This window comes from Lactuca sativa, chromosome 9 (genome assembly GCF_002870075.4).
Source record: "Lactuca sativa cultivar Salinas chromosome 9, Lsat_Salinas_v11, whole genome shotgun sequence".
Taxonomy (NCBI): Eukaryota; Viridiplantae; Streptophyta; class Magnoliopsida; order Asterales; family Asteraceae; genus Lactuca; species Lactuca sativa.
The window spans coordinates 71,544,889-71,568,085 of NC_056631.2; the positions used below are offsets into that span (position 1 = coordinate 71,544,889).

Consider the following 23,197-nt stretch of genomic DNA (forward strand, 5'->3'; position numbering starts at 1 on the left):
GTTCAACTGTTATATGGTCATTTATGTCATTTTTTATTGTTTGTAACCATTTTGCTTCTATATCTTGTGTATAAATAAGATGAGTTATTTTGGTTTCAGCACATCTCTAACAAATGCTTTAATCTCTTATTGAAAAGTTTATGTCATAAAATTAGTATAATTACGGTAACCCCATGGCCTAACTAGATAGATTCTTTTTAACATTGTAACATGGTTTACTCAAGGGCGAAGCCAAAAAAAATTTAGGGTGGTCCTCATATATATATATATATATATATATATATATATATATATATATATATATATATATATATATATATATATATATATATATATATATAAAAGATAAAAACTAATTAATGAAAAATGAAAGAAGAATATAAGTAACAGAGGAAAAAATAGCATGTATCCATAAATATTATATCTTATCTTGAAAAGCAAAAAAAAATGAAAATGTTGAGGGTGGGCCTAGGTCTACCCTGGTCCTAGGGTGGCCTCGCCCTTGGGTTTACTGATATGCAAGAAGAGCAAATTCAAAAAACTTTACAACTTAACGGATTTTTGGTTAATATAACAGTCTTCGTCAACAACAACAACAACAACAATTATTCCACTAATATACATGAAAGCAACAAATGCAGGTATATTCCACCAATATAATATACATGAAGCACTAAATGTAAGTAAAGAACAATTTCAAGATGTGAACATAAATTACAATTCATTGTCAAATATGAGAATCTCCAATGTAAACCATTTTTGTATTTGCAAAAAGTAATGTTGTAAAAAACGTTTTACCTTAGCTAGTCGGTGGACTGAGGTTAAACGGTTAATAGGGGGAATAATTAGTGCGGACCAGAAATTACTAATTCATTGAAATTTTAAAAAATTAAATATGTACATACCACTAATATCATAACAAAAAGGTTTAATATAATTAATACAACACTAATTATTTCTCAGATAGTATCTATTAAGATAAAACATTTTCAAAGTGTTAAAATTTCTTTGTTTGCTATTGTTTCGCTCATTTTGTAGGCAAAGATTAATTGATAGACACATTTTAGTCGATCGGGTAGCATCTAGAGACTAATTGGAGATTAATCGGACCTAATCAGAATTTTTACAACACTAACAAAAAGAAAAAAAAATACAATACTTGCTTTTTAAGTACTTTAAAGATTACAATTTAAAGATGAGAACACTATCTGCAATTTCACATGATCACATGAAGAATTTGTGTAGGTAAACAAAATTTTAAGTTGTTAATTATATTGAAATTTAGGTATTACATAAATCTTTATAAAAACAACTAAAAATAAACAAAAGGATTATTATATAATTACATATATAAAATAAATGAATATCCTTTCTTAATTAGGAGTCTTGGTTTATAAACCAAGAGTTAGGGTGGTTGTTGTGTAGTCTATGCATTTATCGCAGTCAAAATTTCAATTGCGGTCACATGCCGTTATTTGAGATCGCGGTTATCGCTGTGGCATAACGGTGATATAGCGGTTTTTTAATATTACGTATAATTTATAATTTTATATTATATTTATATGGGATTTATATATTTGAGTATTATAGTAAATCGGAAACTAGGTAGTGTCAAAGTGTTGAATAGAGTTTAATCTCATTCCACGGGTTCAATATCGTACTAGTATGTCGTGGTTGATTTGATGAGTTAAGTCTCATTTCGTACCTTCATAGGTGTGGATCGATTTACAAAAAACATTAATGGAGTCTGACCATGGCAATTCAAGTTGTCGTGAGTATAGAAAGAGAGTTGTCGGTAAACATAGTTGCTTTGAATACTTTTAATTAGGTTAGTTGTTCAGGCTTTTTAAAATGAAAGTGTACTGAGATCATTAAAACTAGTTTTTCATTGACAAAGTAACCAAATGGCCCAAAATGTGAACGAAAATATAGTAGCGCATGTAGCAACGCTATAAGGGATATGAAAATAGCAGTAAATAGCGGTAAATAGTGCCGCAAATAGCGGTACCGCAAAACGAAAATGCTAAACTGAAAATAGCAGTTCTTGACATCCACAAAACACTATAGCCATAGCGCGCAATTGAAAGCTTAGTGTGTAATTTATGGAAACTTGAGGGTTGTATTAAAGTTTATGTCAAGGTGAGGGAACATTTTACCATTTTTGTAAAGTTCAAGGGAACATTTCACCATTTTTGGAAAAAACTTATTATCTCACGTATCAACTATAGCTATATGGACATTATATTTGAATCTATCTAGGGGAGGTAAGTGCAATTTTCCAAAAGTATATTGAAGATGCTTGTGATAAGGTTCTTTTGGCAATAGACAGAAAAAGATAAGGGCACTTCACAACCACAAAATTTCCCACATGAACTTCCGAAAATGAGTTAAACACTTAAACTAGTTTTCTCTTGGCTTTCTACACAATTTCAAGTTCGAAAACCACCCTCTAATAATGGCTTTCCAAATTCACTCTTCACACCCTCAAATCCTATTCAAAATCCCATCATTTTCCCAAATCCCAACAAAGCTTCTACCTATAACTATGTCATCCATCTCCATATCAACTCTAATCCCAGAACAAACCCCAAAACCAGATGTATACAATGTCAAATTCAAGAGTTTAGAAGCTTGCAAACTTGGTATATCAAGATACCCGGATTTTGAATATAATGCTCAAGGAGGAAAGGGTAGTGGGGTGGGAAAAAAGATGGTGGGAGTTGACTTTAATGGCGAAACATCGGTTGACTTTGATGTAAAAAGTCTTTACATTCCGCCATTAACAAGTTTAACTACCAAGTTTCTTGGCTTGCCTTTGCCACCTTTCTTGAAAATTGAAATCGTTCCTGAGATCTTTAGAGGGATCATCAACATAGAATCTGGCAAGGTGATTTAAGTTTTACTAGATTTTTTGTTGTTTTGTTTTGGCTTTTTTTTAAATAAAAAAAAAAAGACATTAATTTTACCTTGAAAGTGATTTTTAAGTTTTTAGTAAATACGTAACATTTTTGGTCCATAAGTATATACATGTCTTGAATATCATTTTTTTGCATGAAAACCAACCACTATTTCAAAAAAATTAAGCCAATTACATCATTTAGTTTTGATCCCTTTTCAGGAAAATTAAAACATTATAAAGCGCCATTTTCAATTATTTATGTTGTTACGAAAACTAAAATGATGTTTATTTATATAGGTTGATCTTAAGTTCAAGGCAAAATTCTGGTTTTCAATTGGAAGTATTTATAAAGCTCCACCATTGTTGGTGGAGACATTATTAACCTCTGAAGAATCAAAAGGAAGTTTAAGGAGTGGAAATGGAGATCGACTTGATGAACAAGGGAAATGCAAGCTAGTTGGAGTTGCAACTGTTGAACAGATTGATGATTTTTTAATGAATTCTTTTCTTGATCTTCCTACCGAATGTCTTGCTATCTTAAATGCAACTATCATCTTCTCTGAGGATTAAGAACTCAAACAACACCATAAGGAATATAGGAAATTATTATAGGTTTTTTTTATAGGTTCACAACATGAATAGTAAATCACAATCTTGGTTGATTATATAAAGTTTTCTTTTTATACATTTATGCATCTAAATGGGTAAAGATCGTATCACCTACTTTGCCTTATTTTCAACTTGTGATTCTACAAATTTTGTGAATGAAATCGATGCCAGAGCTAAAAGATCTTCCAAAAAGGCACAAGAAACCTATAATAATTAGAAGCTAAAGACAATAAACAAGAATTTGTGGTGATTACAACAAATTCTTTGTATGAGGTTCCACTTCATATCATTATTTTTTGTACCATTAAACATAATGTCATCAAATTTGATGTAATATTATGAAAAGTACATAAAAGTCATAGGTTTAATCACTAATAATTTATTTATTTCATTAGAGCTATCTTATTTGGAAAATAAAAATCATTCCGTCCATTATGACCCTCTATTTGTCTGTTCAACCGGTTGCCATTTTTTTCATTAAACTCACCAAATTGTAACACGTTTTCTAATTTAACTAATGTATAACATTTTTTGTAGTTTTTTCATTTCGTTTGTTAAAGACACTTTCTTTTGTTAGAAAACAAGTGTTAAAGCAAGTGTTTTCTTGCATTTTTTTAGTTTTTTGTTTTTCTAAGAATAGTTGATTTGTTCTGATAGTAACAATTTTTTGTAATGTGGCTGCTTTAAGCTTTAATACCATGTCGCATTGAGTTTTGGTGTAATTAACCACAAACATTTGGAAAAATATATTAAAGTGGTATTATTTAATTGACTAGTTATATTTTAAATATAATACTAATTAGTAATTGCAAAATGTAATTCATAAAGTCATTATAATAAATATATTTTTCGTGTAAAAAAAATGGTAAAATGTTTGGCGATAAAACACCACTATAACTTTTTCATAGTCCAATATAATAATCCGAATTTTTTCAAATAAAAAAAAAAATTCACTTACATGTATTATTTTTTTTCACTCAAATGCAAGCCTTTGTGAGCAAACAAGAGAAGCATAATCGCCCTTTTTAGCCAATAACTCGGAATGAGTCCCCAACTCTGCAATTTTGCCTTGAGAACAAAGGGCAATTTGGTCCGCATTTTGTACTGTGCTTAATCTATGAGCAATCACTAATGTTGTTCTTCCTTTCATTAATTGGTTGAGGGCATCTTGGACTAATCGCTCACTCACTGTATCCAAAGCACTTGTTGCCTAAAATGAAATAAATAAACAAATAAACATAATATAGCAATGTAAATTTTTTTAAAAAAATACGAAATATTTAAGTAGCAATACCTCATCGAGTATCAATATAGGAGCGTTTTTCAGGAGTGCCCTTGCAATAGCAACTCTCTGTAAGTAATTGTAAAGGTTCAGCAAAAAGGGTAAATTTGTCATTTTTCATTTAAACGTATTTTTTTTACCTGTCTTTGACCCCCGCTTAGCAATCCTCCTCTTTCACCAACCAGGGTATCATATCCCTTTGATTAAATAAAATTATTTATAAAAATAAATAAATAAAAGATAAATAGGACTAAGGGGTTGTTTCTTGTTTACTTAATCCAGACAGAATGACTCACTGGGTTAAGGGTAAAATGGTCTTTTGGAATGTAAGGGTAAAATGGTCGGTTAAATTTAGTATTTTTTGCAACGTAAGGGTAAAATAGTCATTTAGTTAAAATTGATGAATATAGTTAAAATGATCTTTTGGAATGTAAGGGTAAAATGGTCATTTAGTTAAAATTGATGAATATGGTTAAATTTATTTTTTGCAACGTAAGAGTAAAATAGTCATTTAGTTAAAATTGATGAATAATAGTCAGATTTATTTTTTGGAACGTAAGGGTAAAACAGTCATTTAGATAAAACTGATGAATATAGTTAAAATTGTTTTTAGGAATGTAAGGGTAAAATGGTAATTATTAGTGAGGAGAAAGAGAAACCTCTGGGAGTGAGATAATGAAATCATGAGCATTGGCGGCTTTGGCGGCTGCGATGACATCATCTCTTGACACGTTTTCATCCGGAAGGCCATACGCGATGTTTTCTCCAACAGAAACCGAGAAAAGAACAGGTTCCTGTAACCAATTGTGTTTTTTATTAAAACTAAAAATAAAAGATTGAAGAAATAAATTTGGTTAGATAAATGATTGTGAATTATTACAAATTGAAGAGCATACTTGATTGACTATCGAGACTACACGGGCCCATTCACTTTTATCAAATGTTCTTAAATCTTCTCCTCCAACTGATATCCTGCCTTGAGTTGGCTGCAAAAATAACAGATTTTTTCATTAATTTATAATAATACGTATTAAAATCATAGAGCCATTGTTTTTTTAAACTTGACTTTTTTTGTAGTGATTTTTTTTAATGTTTTGAAAAAACTGTTTTTCTCGGTTACCTGGTTTCGAAATTAGGACTAATATAATAAACCAATAAAAAGCAACTGGTTTATGAATAATATAGTTTTGGGTTTTAGAGTTTGGCCACAATACTTTCATAAGTTGGCGGGTTTGGTCCTTGTGTAGAAAATATTACAAAAGTTGTCCTTATAACTTATATAAACAGTCCCTGTGGAGTTTTTTTACAAAAATGGTCCATGTGGTTGAATAGAAAACAAATTACAAAACTTTCGTATGTTGTCACGTTTGGTCCCTTTACAGAAAACAAAATACAAAACTGTCCCTGTAATTTACAGAAAGGTACCTCTGCAGAATTCCTTTTTACAGCAAACAATCCATGTGTTTTAAAAATTTAGAAAAATAGTCCCTGCCTAATTAAAATATTTAACCTGCCTTTACAGTTTCCACTTAATTTTGTTTTAAATGAAAGTTTAGGTCATCTTGTATTATTTTTTTTTTTGGTAAATTACTTGTTTTTGTTAAATTTTATTAGTAAGTTCATAAAAGAAAACACAACATACGTTAAAAAAACAAAAAAAAAACAAAAAAAAAAACATAGTTCTTTTTTCAAAATAGGGAAAATGGTTTTTTTTTTATCGAACAGAAATTACTTAAGTGATTAAACCAATAAAATAATAAAAATACATTGTGTTTTTCTGTAAATATAATAAACTTACCTCATAAAACCTTGCCAATAGCTGTACAATAGTACTCTTTCCAGCACCACTGGACCCCACTAAAGCAGTAACACTTCCACATTTTAAAGTCAAATCAAGGCCATTAAGTACTTCCACATCAGGCCTCAATGGATAAGAAAAATGCACATCTGAACATTACAACAAAAAAGAAAAAACTAATTATAGAAAGAATAAAAAAAATTTACAAGAAATAGCAATATTCTTTACTACTTTTACCAATATAGTCAATGTACTTTATTTTCTACCACAACGTAATTACACTTTTTTACCATTATTTACATTTTGTACCCATAATAGCAACATAATTACACTGTTTACCCGTATTTACATTTGGTAAGTAAGTTGCTATTATGGGTTACATATTGCTTGTATTGGTTAAAAATGTAGACAAAATTACAGATATGGTCCCTGTGGTTTGCATTTTTTAAGGAAACAAGTCCGAACCTTGAAAAAATTGGATAGATGGTCCTTTTGAGCATCTTTTGTTGTGGTTTTGGTCCCTCTAAAAACTGAAATGACTATTATACCCTTTTATACTTGTTTTTATATTTTAATAATTAAAAAGTAAGAAAGGGCAAGTTAGTCATTTCCGTTTTGGGAGGGACTAAAATGACAATGAAAGATGCTCAAAAGGACCATCTATTCAATTTTTTCAAGGTTTGGACTTGTTTCCTGAAAAAATGCAAACCACGGGGACTATTTTTGCAGTTTTGTCTAAAAAGTATAAGCAAGTTGACATTAAAGATATAAAATATGCTGCCTATATTGGTAAAAAGGTAAAATATGTTGCTATTGTAAATAATTTTATTTACAGAAAGGGTTAATCTCAAAAAAAAAAATTATATTTTGTGTTTTTTCCAGATTAAACCTCAAACTTATTTTTTGCCTGAAAAAAACCTTGTATTTTTTCATTTTTCCCGATTTGGCCCTTTTAGTCATTTTTTGCCAAAAAGAATTGTAAAATGTGAGGGTTTTTCGAGAAAAACTAAAAAAGTTTAGGGTTTATTTGGAAGCATTTAGAAGTTTGAAGGTTTTTTTTTGGAAAAAAATACAAAGTTAAGAGCTTTTTCCGAAAAAATAGAAAAAACAAGTTCTTTTTCTGGCAAAAAATAAATATGAGGTTTAATCCGGAAAAAACACAAAATATAAGTTTTTTTTTTTTTTGAGATTTTAACCCTTACAGAAAAAACTGGCTTAAATTATGTGTTTTTTCATACCTTCAAGACAAATATCACCAGATTGTGCAAGAACACGAACACTGTTTCCTGATGTTAAGGATGACATGTACCTTGTGTTTTGAGATCCCCTTTTATCATTTTGGTCATTTAACAAAAACATATTTAAATTATTATTTATTCCCTCTTTTTCTTGTATGATGTCTTTTTGTAAACCATAAGCTAAGGCTTGATCGATTTCTGAGCTAGATAAGATAGAGTTGATTCTTTCTGTAGCTGCAAAAGCTCCCCTTAAATCCCCAATTGTGTTCACAAGTCCTTGAACCTAATAATAGCAACCTACTTTTAACTACCATTGGGGCCCACAACCACAATTAAATAGGAAGGAAAGAAAGTATGAGTCTTGTTATAGTTATACTCACAGCAAATGTTAATGTGAAAGTGTATCCAATGAAAGAAGCCACAGTTCCCACTGACATCTCACCCTTGAAAAAGAAAGAATTTGGTATTTAAATTTAAAAAAAATAAATAAATAATAATAAATGAAGTTGTTTATTTGATATATAATAGCAACATACCGCTTTCACTTTGTTTCCTCCAAGAATATACAAAGCCATTAAAGATACATACACTGCAACTCTAGTTATTGATTCATTGATAGATTTAAACACTCCAAGCTTGATGCCACTGCTTTGATAAGAAAGAACCTACAATATAATAAAGATCAAGAGAAGGGTATTTACGTCTTTTGCACCAACAAGAGAACAAGATCAAGCCATTAAATGGGGCCCATGTATCTAATTCTAACCTGGTTGCCAAACATTGACATTTGACGTTTTTCTCCTCCGAATGACCTTACCTACATGCACCAAAAAATAATGTTAATTTGAGATTGAGATTGAAGTTTACCTTTTTGGGTCTTAATGATATATGACAATTAGTAAACTTTATGTCATAGAGGGGTAAAATTGTAAAAAGGAATATGAGTTGAGAACTCACAGTACGGATGGCAGAAAAGGTTTCAGTGATACAATCGGCTATTGAAGCTTGAGTCAACCCATAGGCTTTAAATACTTTCACAGTTGATCGTTTGTATACAGCTGGATACATATACATACACATGTATATATTAGTCAACAAGTAAAGATATGAAGAAAGGTTAAAACCTTAACAAGTTCTAGAAATTAAGGGTGGATTAGGGTTCTTACAACTTAATATGAAATCTTCATCACAATTCCATCATGAGCAAAAAAAAACATAAAATTCTTATTGAAAGTTTAGGTAAAGAAGAGTCTAAAAATAACTTACCAACTAAAGTAGATACTGCAAGCATAAGTACACCCAAAATTGGTGCAAGTTGAGGGGCAAGAACAAACAGTAAGCACATTGTCCCAACAACCTGAGAAGATGATGATAGTTATACAAAGTAATGAGAACATATTATCAAGATTCTTTTATAAAGTATAGCATACATGACACAACATTCTCAATTGATGTGCATAATCAATGTGAAATCTTTTACCTTTTTCTAAAACGTGTGCGATTTCCACCAGGTGTAATGGATTTATTAATTGTTACTCATAAATAAAAGCTTGTTTTGTACTTTTGTTTTCCTTTTTTCTATAAGAAGTCTCACTTTTCTCATTGAGAAAGAAGGATAGAAATAAGCATAAGCTCACTTTTGTTTAGTGTAGAGTAGCTTGCCTCAGTTAGTGCCCTGAAACCTCGATCTCTTGAAATGTTCTCACTCACAATGTTCTTAAAAGAACCCAAATCAGATGTCAATAAAGCAGTGAGTTCGCCAACCTATCAAGAACAAAGGACAGATATTGTGACAAACAAATTCATCAAATTGTATTTCATAATGATAGTAGTCACTGTGTAAAAAATGAGTTTCATTCATACCTTGTATCTGTCAAAGAATTCCACCTACAGAAATGAGATGAAAGTATTAAACCTTGGAAAGTATAACAATCACAGTAAAGATATAAGCAAATGATATTACCTTGTGAATCAAAACGCTGCCAAATATTTGAGCTCTTAAGCTAGACATAACCTTCTCCCAAATCGTGTTCATATTCACAACAAATATAACTGTGAAAATCGGTTCCAATGTATATAGAACTCCAACCTTGCTAAGAAGCTGCCATAAAGGCTCCGATCTTGCCCCTATTAGTACCTCAAAAAACCTCCCTACAAGTAGAGCCCAATTAATGATCATTCACAGTAACTAATGTTACTATTTCAAATCACACAAATCACTTATTTCGTTAATTAAACAAAGCTAGCTTCAATCGTGCTGTAAATTAAAGCTTCGTTGATTCTAAAAAATGAATTGTATTTCTGGAACAGAACGAATATCACAGTGCCAGTGCATTTGATTTATGATTGATGGACTAATATTAAGAAATTAAGTTGCAGTAGTTACTTGCCGGATAAAATCGGCATTGAAAGAGTGCAAGTGGTACAGCATACGAGGCTAACGATCGAAGCTGCAACTCTAAGCTTATGGCGGGACAGAAGCCTCAACAACAAGCCCAAACTTATGGCATTAAACCGTTGTACCGGTTCGGGACTGGAATCGGATTCCTCTACCTTCGGATCCTCGGCGGCGACGATTGCATCCGAGGCCGGACCTGTTATGTAACCTGCGGCGGTGATAAGGCTGGATTTATTGCGAGTGGAAGTTAGACGAAGTTGTTGCTGACGGAGTGGCGGCAACGAAGAGGTAGGTCGGCGTTGTCCACGGAGGAAAAGGAGTTGCCGACGGTGGTTGTGAAGTGGGGGGTGGAGAGGGAGGAGGAGGGAGAGAGATGTCATTGTTGTGTGGTGCGTAGAAAGGAAAAACTCTATTGCTTCAATTCTTTTCCATTTACATGTGTTTTTGTAATATCACATTATCGCATGAGTCATGACAATAACCATTTATGGTACGACAATAGTCATGCCATCTTTTCAATGTTGAGGGTTTGAGACGACTATAATTTATTATTTTGACCCAAAAAATGAAAAATAATGAAATAGGAGTTGTGAGTTGTGACTCAACAAAAAAATAGTTAGCAAAAAAACAATAAGAAAATATATTATGTTTCTTTTGGATATTTCTATCTAATATTTGTTATATTTTTGGTCTTTAGAATATCAATATTCATTTGGATAAATTTTAGGATTTTGATTGCAATCATTTTTCAAAATCTATGATTTCGACCCTTATGTATGGTACTGATAATATTGGAAAAGAAAAAAAAGAATAATTTCTTTCTTCTTTCTGTATGGGGTATCATGAAATTTGATTTAAGATAATCTAAGAAAGTCAATTTAGAAGTCAGGTCACTTCTAAATTCAAAATACAGGATAATACCTTGTTGTTTTGTGTTCTTTATGAGATACTGAGAATCAGAAGTATGATTTTCGAGTGTATAAGTGATTAATCTGATTTTGGAACACTTATTATCTTTATATAGATGTAAGAAATCAGTTATAAGATGGTTAATGGAGGTTACATGCATTTTGGCACCAAAAAGGGTTAGTCATAAAACATAACTACCTTATGATATCATCATGATGTCACACCTTATTTCAGTTGTAAATACATTGTTCAAATCCTTCCTGATATATAAATCTGTTTAGGTACAGCTAGGGGCTCTGTCCCTTAGAACCCCGTATCCAGGGGATTTGCTCCCGGACCCCCGTATTTCTGATTTCACATTTATCACCCTAAGTGTGCACCTGCACCTCTATACTCGGTGAGTAAATAGAGTTCATCATATCTCAATATTATTAATAACTACACTAAAATATGTTGATAACAATAAAATCACCAACAACATTTATATCTAACTAGGTGTTTGTTCGTCGCATGTTGCATGCAATGGCAACAATATATTTTATGAATGATGAGTTGTATGTGTAAAACATATATGGTGTACATGTAGCAAATATACAAAATGTTACATAGAACAAATTTATTAAAAAAAAAAAAAAAAAAAAAGTTACATAGAACATACATACATACAACAGAGACACTTACCTTACTTATTTACATGAATCATGTCTTTCGTTTACATCTAAATTTTTTGTAAAAACTAACTTCTTCTTGAACCTCACATATGGTTCCCATAAGTGGTCATTTCATTTCTTGTTTGTTTGTCTCATATGTATGGGGAAAGAATTGTAACTGTTTATTGTATGTGCTATTCGTAATATCGACTGTTTAATAGACCAACATACCATACGTTAATATGCACGAAAAAAAAAAAGAATAGGACCTAAAGTTACTTTTATCTGCATTTTATTATTGTCTATTATCAAAATTTATATAACATTATCTAAATACTTAAATTTAATAAAGTCATTATTTATGATTTTAATCAAAGGTAATATGATAAATAATTTATATAAATGAATGACATTATCCATCGTTTTCAAAATCTTTTGATATAAAATTAAAGTAAAATGGTAAAGAAAATGTTATAATATTTAAATGTGAAAAGGGCAGTTGGGCAAGTAAAAAAAGTTGGTCCATAGTGAAACATATCCAACCAAAAAGAGGAATATAGACCCACAAATTGACTTCATCAATTAAGATTATTAAAAATCGTATATAGACCCACAAATTAACATCATCAATTAAGATTACTAATATTATTAAAAATCGTATATCAAAATGAATTCGAAGAGGCTAGAACTCCCGGCAGCCCTGATGATAAGACAAAGAAGTCGGAGGCGAAAACGGGTGGGATAGCCTCTAATTTGTCTCATAAACGGTACTTATCGAGTATGAAGAAGAAAACGAATTTAAAAAAAAAACAAAATCAAAACGGCAAATAACATTAAAACACTACATTTAGCAAGGAGCTAGATGTGAAAAAATGTTGCAAGGTTTATAATTACATTTTACATCAAGAAAAAAAAAAGAGAACAATTTTAGTGTCCCAAAAATATCATATAAAATTTTTATTTTTAAAACTAGTAAAAACATCATTCATTCATTCTAAATCCATTAAAATGTGATAATGTATAAAATAATCATCAAAATACAAATCATCTCATAAAATGTGGAATATTTGTGGATGTGGTGCGATCATGTCGGACCCTTCCCTTTCGAACCGGAAGTACCTGAAAAAAATAAACATAAAACTGTAACCACAAAACTAAGTGAGTTTCTCAAAAAAAAAAACCTCATACGAAACATACACATTAGCCATAAACTAAAATGGTAATATTTCATCCCCAAGTCTATTTCAACTCCTTCGGTATTTTTCAACCGGTACTAGGTCTATTTCACCCCTGAGTCTATTTCAACTTATTTGGTGTCTTTCAACCGATATTATGTCTATTTCAACTCCTTCGGTATCTTTCAATTGGTATTGGGTCTATTTCACCCATACAGCTAAGCATACAATAACACAACAAGAGTCACAAAGACAACAACCACATACAAGTATATCAGGATGTGTCACGAAGACAAATATCATTCTACAAACATAATCTAGTGGGTCGGCATTGGTGCCCTCGACCCACGAGTATAGTGAAGAGACTCACCTCAATTGGTCAATGAACAAATTTCACTCTCTCTTGGGCTGCTGGAATTGAAGTATCTCCTACTAAATATATCCAAACCAACCCTAATTAGAAATCAAGAAAATCTCCTACCAAGCAAGTCCAAATACCAAAGTAAGCTCTTATTTAGGAAAAATACCATTTTCCCCTTCCGAGTCCTCGACCCTTCACAGATGACCAAAAGTCAAGTGGTCAAAGAAAAGTCAACAGTCAAACACAGAGGACTTACACGATGCGTACCCCTCTCTACGTTGGGCGTAGAGTTCACCCAAGAAGGACGAGCCAACAATGACCTACGTTGGGTATAGCTCATATTACGTCCTACATAATGGGTTGATAAGTGCTTCCCATATTAAGCTGTTAATCCGTAAAGGCAAGTCATCAAGTGCCCAGATCTAGTCCCTATGAACGTTTTGAATGATAAAGTTGATGACTTTATGCCCTTACATAGCTATAGGAAGCTCCAACTCAAACCCTAACTTTCTAACCTCACTTAGTGACCAAAATTCTTTGCATGGAAGAAAAGTAATAACCAAGAATCCATTTTTATGTCTAAATGATAGGTGCATTTTATGCACCTATTTTACATGTCTATTTTCGTCCTTTCATAGCATTCTACTTCACAATTCTTGCATTTATTTAATTATTAGGCCAATTTCATATTTCATTAAGAATGTCTGGTACTTCAGTATTTTTGATTTATTTTGTAGGCATTATGGAGCATGGAACGTGGAGCTTGGATGCATGGAGCTTGGATGCTTGGAGCTTTAGAGCATGAAGAGAAGATGAACCGGTCATTCCATGGCAAAAAACATGAAGACATAACCCGAGTCATGGTTGCATTGTCATCATAGCAAAGGACTACATTTGAAATGCGGTTCTTGTCACACTAACACGGGTCGTGTTTGTCCTTTATCATCTCATATTTGAGCAACATGACTCATGGTGAAGCTAGATTGAAGATGGAGCCAACACTGAAGACTTATTTGTTTTTTAACAAAAAAGCATGGGCCATGCCAAAAACACATGGTCAATACAAATGGCCATGCCAAAACACATGGGCAAAAGGCATGGTCATGCTAAAAACGCATGGCATTATGACATGCACGTGAACATTAATTAAAAGAGGAGAAGACGTCATTTTGGAGGCAGAGACGGTTTCTGGAGCAACTAAGGGTGATCTTGGGCGATTCTAGAAGATTTTTGGAGCTTTTGAGAAGACCTAATCATTGCAAACACCTTTGATTTCATTTTTTTAAGCATTAAACATTTCAATTCCATCTTTATTCTTGTTTGATTTCTTCTTAGCCATGTGTGGCTAAGAAACCCTAGCTTATAGTTCTTGTTCAAAACATGTTGATTGCTTGACTTGAAGCATATGATTTGATGTTTGATTTGTGATTCTATTCTAGTGATTATGTTCTTGTTTAAACTAGAATCCTTAAATTTGATTTGTGTTTGATTGGCCACTTTCATGAATTGAATTTTTGTGTAGTTAATTAACTTTTAGGGCACCTAATCGTTCTATAAAGTTAATGATTGATAACAAACAATAGGTTTTCTTATTATAGAACATTTATCACATGTTTTCACACTTTCGAGCGTATGAGAAGAAATGAACATTGTTGGGAAGCTTGTACAAAACTTAATGCAGTTTTTCAATACAATCTAAGAGTGTGTTTAGGTTGAATTAGTAAAGTTATGTCTAGTTAAAGAGTGTGTTTTGGTTAGATAATTTGTCAAGCGAGAGGTATTAGAGAGTGTTAATACCTTTCAGTACCAACTTAGAATAGTAATCACAAATTACATCAAGTCACAATCAGGTTAAATGACAACATTGAGAACTAGAACTGGAAACACTTTTACAACTTGTTTACAAATCTATTTCATTTCCTGCATGTTCCAACGTTGATTGTTATTTTCATTATTTGACTTTTGCAAACAAAACCCCCCTTTGTGACCAAAGTACCTTGCGGAAAAAGGTATAGAATTTTGTCTCGTGTCTCTATGGTTCGACCCTGCTTGCCTTGTACTACTTTTTAGTGCATTAAAACAGTGTATTTGGAGTCTATTGTACCCCTTTATTTGTTGGGTTTGGCACGTATAACAAATTGACGCCGTTGCCGGGGGACACGGTGTTACTAATTGTTTATGCCTATATCTCTTCATACAGGTACACCATTGTCAATTGACTCGGAGATAGAGAAGACTGCAAAGAGGTTAAGGAAGCAAGCCAAGTTTCGTAAGAAGCAACCGGTTTCCAGTACTTCTTCATCATCTACCCCTCCAGTCATTAACATCTGGGAGGATATACCCCTCTCAAGTGTGTCTGCTTCAGAAATAGAAAGTTCATCACCTTCACCTCAACCATCTTCATCCAGAAATACCACTCCATCCTTTTCACCTACTCATAACAGCCCAAACAGTACACCCACAGAAACTTCAATCACTACTCATACCATGGCATGAAACCATATAATGTCAAAGAGGACCAAATCAAGCTTAGGGAATTCCCCTTTGCAATGCAAGACTCAACAAAAGATTGGCTTTATGACCTTCCATCGGGAACAGTTAACACATGGGTAGATCTTGCATGCCTCTTCTTAGACAAATACTTCCCAGAAATGAAAGCCTCAGCCCTAAGAAGATAGATAATTGGGATCAAACAACACAAGAGACAAGCCTTTCATACATATTGGGAGAGGTTCAAAAAGCTTTGTGCCTGTTGCTCAAAGCATGGTATTAGTGAGTACCAAATCCTCCAATACTTCATTGAAGGCATGACTCCTTGGGAAAGAAGACTTCTTAATGCTTCAAGAGGAGGATCTTTTACTGACAAGACACCAACTAAGATTCAGGATCTTATAAAAAACATGGCGGAGGATTCAAAGCATACTAGTCAAGATGAAGATTGGTACATGGATGCACCCCGAGGTGTAAAAGAGGTGCACACTCATCAAATTGAAGCTCAACTATCCGAGTTGACTAAGGTGGTAATGATGCTTGCTAAGGACAAAGGTGTTCAATCCACACCTCGTCCTTGTGGCATTTGCACTCAAGTGGGACCCCGACTGATATGTGTCCTAAATTGCAAGAATAAGAATATGAAGAAGCAAATGTTATGGGAGGCTATTCACGGCACAATCAAAGAACTTATGATCAGCCCCGAGGCAATCAAGGGTGGAACAACAACCAAAACATGGGCTATCAACAAAGACCACCACCCCATTACCAAGCAAGGCCTCCATTCTCACAACAAAATTACCAACCGAGGTAACCACAACCTCCTCCTCAATAAGTCGGGTCCTCAAGCATGTCCTTAGAAGACATAGTCAAAAGCCTTGCCACTAGCACTCAAAGTTTTCAACAAGAAACCAAGGCATGCATCAAGAATCTTGAGCACCAAATGACACAACTTGCTCAGTCGGTGAGCAAAATGGAGAATCAAGGAAAGCTACCTCCTCAAACTAAAAAGAACCCAAATCACAATGCTTGTGCAATTAACTTGAGGAGTGGAAAGAAATATGATGGCCCGAAGATACACGAAGAAGAAGAAGAGGAGTTGGTGATAGAAGAACCACCAAACAAGGATGAAAAGAAAGAAAAAATGGTGGAGGAAAAGAAGCCGGAAGAGAAAGAAGCAAAGATCACACCACCACCTTTTCCATCAAGATTGAGCAACAACAAAAAAGAGAGAGAAGATAGTGAAATCATGAAAGTGTTCCAGAAAGTTGAAGTCAACATCCCTCTTTTGGACGCCATCAAACAGGTACCTAGATACGCTAAGTTCCTTAAGGAACTTTGCACATCTAAAAAGAAGTTGTGAGGTAATGAGACATTGAAAGTAAGTGAAAATGTTTCTGCAGTTTTGTAGAAAAATGATGCCCCCAAAGTGCAAGGATCTGGGTGTTTTCACCGTTCCTTGCAAATTGGGAAACCTTTATGTCCCCCGTGCTATGCTAGATTTATGAGCTTCAATCAATGTTTTACCATATTTTTGATGGGTTTTATGCATAAGAACAATCCTATGTGCTCATACAAACCCTAATGCTTGGATCTAGGTTTCTCTATTGTACATGCTTTGAATCCAAGACTAATAGACTTAGATCTAACATATTATAAACTGAATTAGGGTTTAGGAAATTACCTTTGATTGTTATATAGCAATAACAATCAATTCCTTGCTTGTATTGGCTTCAAAAGCTTAGTGCCTCAAGTGCTGCACCTCTAATGGAGTCACAAACACCTTATGCAACTTGGATGAAAAGGAGAAGAAGAGAGGCTGCCCAAAAACGACTAGAAACCCTAGAGAATCAGTTGTCCACGTTTTTGGAGCCTAAGGGGTCCTTTATATACTTGTGTGGGCTGCTAGGGTTTCAGTCAAAACCCTAATGGACAGCTTAAACTCTAAGCAGCCCATGGAACCTTCTGGATAAGGCCATGGACGAAAATATGATGGGCTTCCATCATAATTTCGTTCACCCCTTGTTCCTTTAGCATTCCTTAGCCCAATAACTCAATTATCCAATAATTGCAGTCCAGTCCCCTAAATTTAATTAATCTCTTTTAGCCACAAAATTAATTATCAATTAATTATTGACTAATATTAATTAAACAATATGATTTCTCCTTTAATATATTATTCTCATAATATATTAATAAATCATATTTAAACCTTTCTCTCCTTAAATCATCCAACATATTGCTACGGTGAAGGCAACCCAAAAGGACCATGCTCATAATCGGGTCAAGTACATACCAAAATAGTTATGGACTTAGACACGGTGAAGGCAACCCAAAAGGACCATGCTCATAATCGGGTCAAGTACATACCAAAATAGTTATGGACTTAGACACTAATCCAACAGTCTCCCACTTGGATAAGTCTAATAACTATTTTCCGTATGACTTCAGAACCTGATCAACAATCGTAGCTTTCAAAAGCCGTTGTCAACTCTGATCTTATCAGATAGCGTGTCCTCTAGATAAGGGATCATATATTCCTCCATTCTCAAGATATCGTATAGACATAAGACAAGAATTTCAATCATTCTCTCTATACTATTTCCCGACTTCCGATTCATGACGACTGACAACAGACTACAATTGAACACATCAACTTAGTCCCGGCTTGGCCAAGCGCTTAGGTGTCATCACTAAATCATCGAGAGGCCTAATGATATCGCTTTTATCCCACTTTGGATAAAAGGAATGGATAAACTTCAACTCAAATGCTCGCTTGCATTTACTGATCGAATCACACACAACAATAAGTTTTATAACACTAAGTTACTGGTGCGTTTACTTATTATCAATGTGCAACCGACCAACAAATAACAACTCACACGTCTCGGTTTCAAGAATATACAATATTATCGTCTCACTAATCACTCGTGATAAAACCATGAAGTGATCTAAGTGAGCGAGGGTTTAATCCAATACTCTAATCTTATCAAAGCACTCATGAACTCTGCAGCAAACTTGTGCCATGTCTAAACACTTCAGACAATCTACAGACAGATTCATGACAGTCTTTATTCACACCTACTCCCAACGTATAACCGACTGTGGATGTTTGAATAACCTAGTTATTCTAGAAGTCAAAACATGCAAATTGAAACATAACAATAATACTTAATCCTATATGGCCTCAAACTTGTGAGAGTAAATAAAACACTTCTGTTTATCCACCATATTGATTACTCATTATTATCGTTTACTGTTTCAGAAAATCAACTTATTACTTGAATTACAACAACAATTGTCCCATGTTCTAAGCATGCACACTTTGTTTCCTATGGCCCATGCTTTGTGAAATAGATTAATTGAAAAACCTTTTTAATGATGCCCATTTCACAATTCCTTAATCCCCATTGTTAGCGTAAGAACACAAGGTTCTCGCCACTACTAGAATATGCTAGATTCTAACATTTTACGCAACGATCCTTTCATAAAGTCATAGCACAAAAGTCACCAAGACTTGGCCAATGAAATTACAAAGTACTCTATCTTAAATTGTTACAAGACAATTCTATAGACGTGAAGTCTCACATTCAAAGTACATTCCTTTGAACATCCTTCTTGCATAAAAGTTTCTAATTTAGACATAGATTCTCAATATCCAACTCCCAATATGGAAACATTTCCACATTTGCCATATGACAACTCATTCTTAATAGAATCTTATCTATTCATAATAATGTCGATATGGTCCATCCAATACCATACTTCCAACTACTCACAAGCGAACAATCCTCAGCGAACTTGGATCGTCCTTTGATAGTTGTTTAATAATTTTAGTCAAAACCCATTCTAGTCCTTTTTCCCTCTTAATGTGCTAGACATTTGAAAAAATTTTAGAATGGTAAATTATTATAGCATTTGCAATCGATCCTATACCCGAAGTGTATGGGACACGATGCATAATGTCTCACATAAAGATATGATACTTTACCAATCTTTTGCCATAATATTTTATGTGTCATGTGCTCATAATTCGAACTATGAAGAGGGATGTCGTAATCATAATCGAATTTTAAGAACTCACAATGTATCCTTTGACTGAAACTATTAAAATTTCTCAATCTAAGCTTTATATTTTGAAACGAAGTATAATATTCTCTCCCTTAATTATATCAAAACAACTTTTCAACCCATGCAACTTTGCAAATTGAATCTTTGTTTTTCTATAACTAATATTACTAACTTGCAATACTTGCCATAATAATCATAACACTTATGCTCCCACTATCATGATGATTATTATCATATAAGCATAACACTTATGCTCCCACTAGCTTTGACATGTATCCAGAAAACAAATGAACTCCCAGAAAACAATGCCTATTGAATTTCTGAGATTCATATTTCTAATACCAGAAGCTTTGATAAGCTTTTATCTAAGCTTCTTAAACTTATACACATTTTCCTTAGATAACTCATATGTGTGTTTAAACAATTCATAACTTATGTTACTAAGTTCCAAATGTTCAAACTAACTGCCAAATCTCACAATTCGAACTATGGAAAGGGATGTCGTAACCATAATCGAATTTGAGAATACAATTTTCACAATTGCTATCTTCTTAAGATCTCTCTTAGTGAAAGCATTTCCTCACAGTCATTTTCATGAAGGAGGGAATCTTATGACACTTAGATTTTATGGTGTATGAGTTCCTATCCATGTGAATTTGCCAAAACCAAGGTTTGCGACAAATCCAAACTCATATGGACTGAATTTTCTTAATCTTGATTTCTTGCCTTATGGTAACACGAGTGCCCACCATATCTTCCAAGTAGTTTAGTAACTTGTCCTTACATATCAATGTACTTTCCACCGACTAAGGCTCTAGTATGCATTCAAGTGAGAACTCATAGAACTCACATACACAATTAACTCAATTGGAATGACAAAGAAACAAAATAATGTCAACACGATAGGTTGTAAACCTCAAGTCGTGTGCTAGTGATGATCTATAAGGTTTATTCTTGATTTATTCTTGAAACCTTTCAAGACATTTAAGACTCCTACTGACTCTTTGACATATAAGATTCTCTTGTCAAGAAACATTTCTTGACAAAGCAAATATTCAAGAGTTAGTGTAGTTCTTATCAAGACAAAACACTTCACATAATTGGTCCTAATTGGTCTTTGTCTTATCCAAGACAGCACAACTTACCAATTTCTAATGTGCAAGAATAAGGAAACCTTTTTCTAAATTCCACATTTGATGAGTGTTATAAACCTACTTAAGACTTTTCACTCAATGTCACAATCTTGACTCTAAGACTTGATATTGGAATGAAGTATGATTGACTTCTTGATTTAACCATTTCTACAATTCTTGATTCCTCTTCTTAGACATGCAATTGCACTAAGACTCACTTAGAGGATCAATTGAGACATGGTTCTTAATCATTAAGACTTATCATAAAACACAATAAAAGATACTCTCCCTTCTTCTTAGAATAGAGAAACTTTTATCTTTCTGCCTATTTGATTCTTCTTTATTCGTTCTACTATTCATTGAAACTTTTTCAATCAACTCATAATTACACTTAATCTTATAAGTATAATCATATTTACTAAACTTTAGTAAATCATGACGAATATCTTTGTCACTCTTGTGGTGGACTTAATCAACGCACAACCTAGTGTACTTGATCTCCTAGTCCTTCAATTGACACTTTGTCAAAGAATTAATCTAAGTTTCCCAAATGTGAAAGTTTTTCATTCATCATACAATACACATTGCATGATTCCAAGTTTTTGTCCAATTGAAACTTGGGTGATGAGAAACTCTCCCTATTTGGTAAACTTTTGATATGTCCACAAATAATACAATTAAGAATCAAATCCATTATTGCTAATAATAGAAACATTCAAACATCAATTTTTCATACATGCCAATGCAAGGATAAATAAATAAGATAAAGTTAAAATTCATTTTATTGAGGAAAAAATTTGTCCTTACAATGCAATTCAATTGAAAAACAATGTTATTACATATTTCTTAACAATCTATTCTAACTCCAAGTAGTAGCTCAAGAATCCATTCTTCAAGTAATGCGATCGAAATCCATTTCTTTATGACTAGATTCAGCTCACTTCTTCCCTCAAGCTTCCTCTCTTTTCTTCGATCCTACATCAAAATGTAATCTTATCACATCATGTATTAAGAATCTAGAATAGGAACTCAAAAGAGTTAGATAATGGATTTTACCTGAAGCAGAGCCATACGTCTTGACTCTCCCATCTCTTAGATCTCTCAGGTAGTTAGGGCAGCTTCGTCTCCAATGCCCCTTCTCTTGGCAATAAAAGCAAATTGACTCCTTTGGCACAACACATCGGACAATCACAGACTTAGTTCTTTCTGGAATTCCAATGTTGCCAGTGTCCATTGAAGTTTGGGAGTTTGATTCACTAGACAAATTTGCTTGACCAGCACGCCAAATCATTGCTGATTCAGCAGCTATAAGCAAATATGTGAGATCAATTAGGGTCACGTCGTGGTCCATCATATAGTACTCTCTAACAAACTCACTATATGATTCAGGAAGTGACTGAAGAACCCAATCAACAGCCAACTCACTTGAAATCTCGACACCCAACATGCTTAACCTATCAATGTGTGACTTTATCTCTAAGACGTGTGTACACACAGGTTTCCCATCTTCGTGTTTACTTGCCAAAAGGGCTTGAGTGAGCTTGAACTTTTCAAGCCTTTGAACTTGTGGGTCAGGTAGAATAATTGGAGGAGGTGGAGGAAGTGAAGCACGACTCTCATTTCCTTGATCGTATCTCGGAACGTCATCTTCATTTGGAAAGCTTGTTCCAAAGGATTTGGGAAGGCCATTGTAAGATGTAGACATCTACAAAACGGGAGAAAATTCAAGTTAAGTTGATTAGAATTCTTGATGTAACACCCAAATGAAACATCAAGCTAGGATCCAACACAATACTCTACAACCTAGAAGAGGGATGCCGTAATCTAGTTGCAGAATATCTGAAGGTAGGTAAATGACGATTTACCAATTTCCACCATGAAAAACGAAAAGGAAGATTAAGTTTTAAATGAATTGAAACTCCTAGATCTTTTGAGATTCATTGAACTTTTCAATGGCATGTTTAATCTCGACTATGCCCTACTATTTGTGACTGGGATGCCGAGGATCACAAACAAGGTGTGAATAACCATATGAATCACGTGGTGCACCCAATGCTACAATCACCTAATCAATGTGCCGGATAGCCACACACACTCCATTGATCTATGATAAGCATCGAGCCACCCTTCGCCACCAATGTCATCCCCAAATTAGTGTGCCGGTTAACCACACACGCTCCACTA

General features: G+C 33.5%; 2 protein-coding genes across 4 annotated transcripts; one reads left to right on the forward strand and one right to left on the reverse strand.

Moving 5' to 3' along the window:
- The first annotated feature begins 2,326 nt into the window (after positions 1 to 2,326).
- LOC111901690 (uncharacterized) lies at positions 2,327 to 3,586 on the forward strand. Its single transcript, XM_023897577.3, has 2 exons — positions 2,327 to 2,887; positions 3,197 to 3,586. Exons 1-2 carry the CDS (start codon positions 2,456 to 2,458, stop codon positions 3,467 to 3,469), a joined length of 705 nt encoding a protein of 234 aa, XP_023753345.1. The 5' UTR covers positions 2,327 to 2,455; the 3' UTR covers positions 3,470 to 3,586.
- A 741-nt stretch (positions 3,587 to 4,327) lies between these two features.
- LOC111901689 (ABC transporter B family member 28) lies at positions 4,328 to 10,677 on the reverse strand. Of its 3 annotated transcripts, none has more exons than XM_052767747.1 (16): positions 10,213 to 10,677; positions 9,790 to 9,973; positions 9,690 to 9,713; positions 9,489 to 9,590; positions 9,093 to 9,183; positions 8,784 to 8,884; positions 8,593 to 8,643; positions 8,363 to 8,491; positions 8,207 to 8,269; positions 7,827 to 8,109; positions 6,589 to 6,737; positions 5,687 to 5,776; positions 5,450 to 5,584; positions 4,931 to 4,987; positions 4,803 to 4,859; positions 4,328 to 4,718 (listed from the first exon to the last, which is right to left on the reverse strand). In XM_052767747.1, the coding sequence occupies exons 1-16, from the start codon at positions 10,602 to 10,604 to the stop codon at positions 4,482 to 4,484; spliced, it is 2,145 nt and encodes a 714-aa protein (XP_052623707.1). In that variant the 5' UTR covers positions 10,605 to 10,677; the 3' UTR covers positions 4,328 to 4,481. The 3 variants fall into 3 exon arrangements, with proteins under 3 accessions (XP_052623707.1, XP_023753344.1, XP_042754505.1); XM_023897576.3 differs by having other exon boundaries at positions 9,790 to 9,977; positions 10,217 to 10,674; XM_042898571.2 differs by having other exon boundaries at positions 9,790 to 9,977; positions 10,213 to 10,351.
- Between the last annotated feature and the right edge of the window lie 12,520 nt (positions 10,678 to 23,197).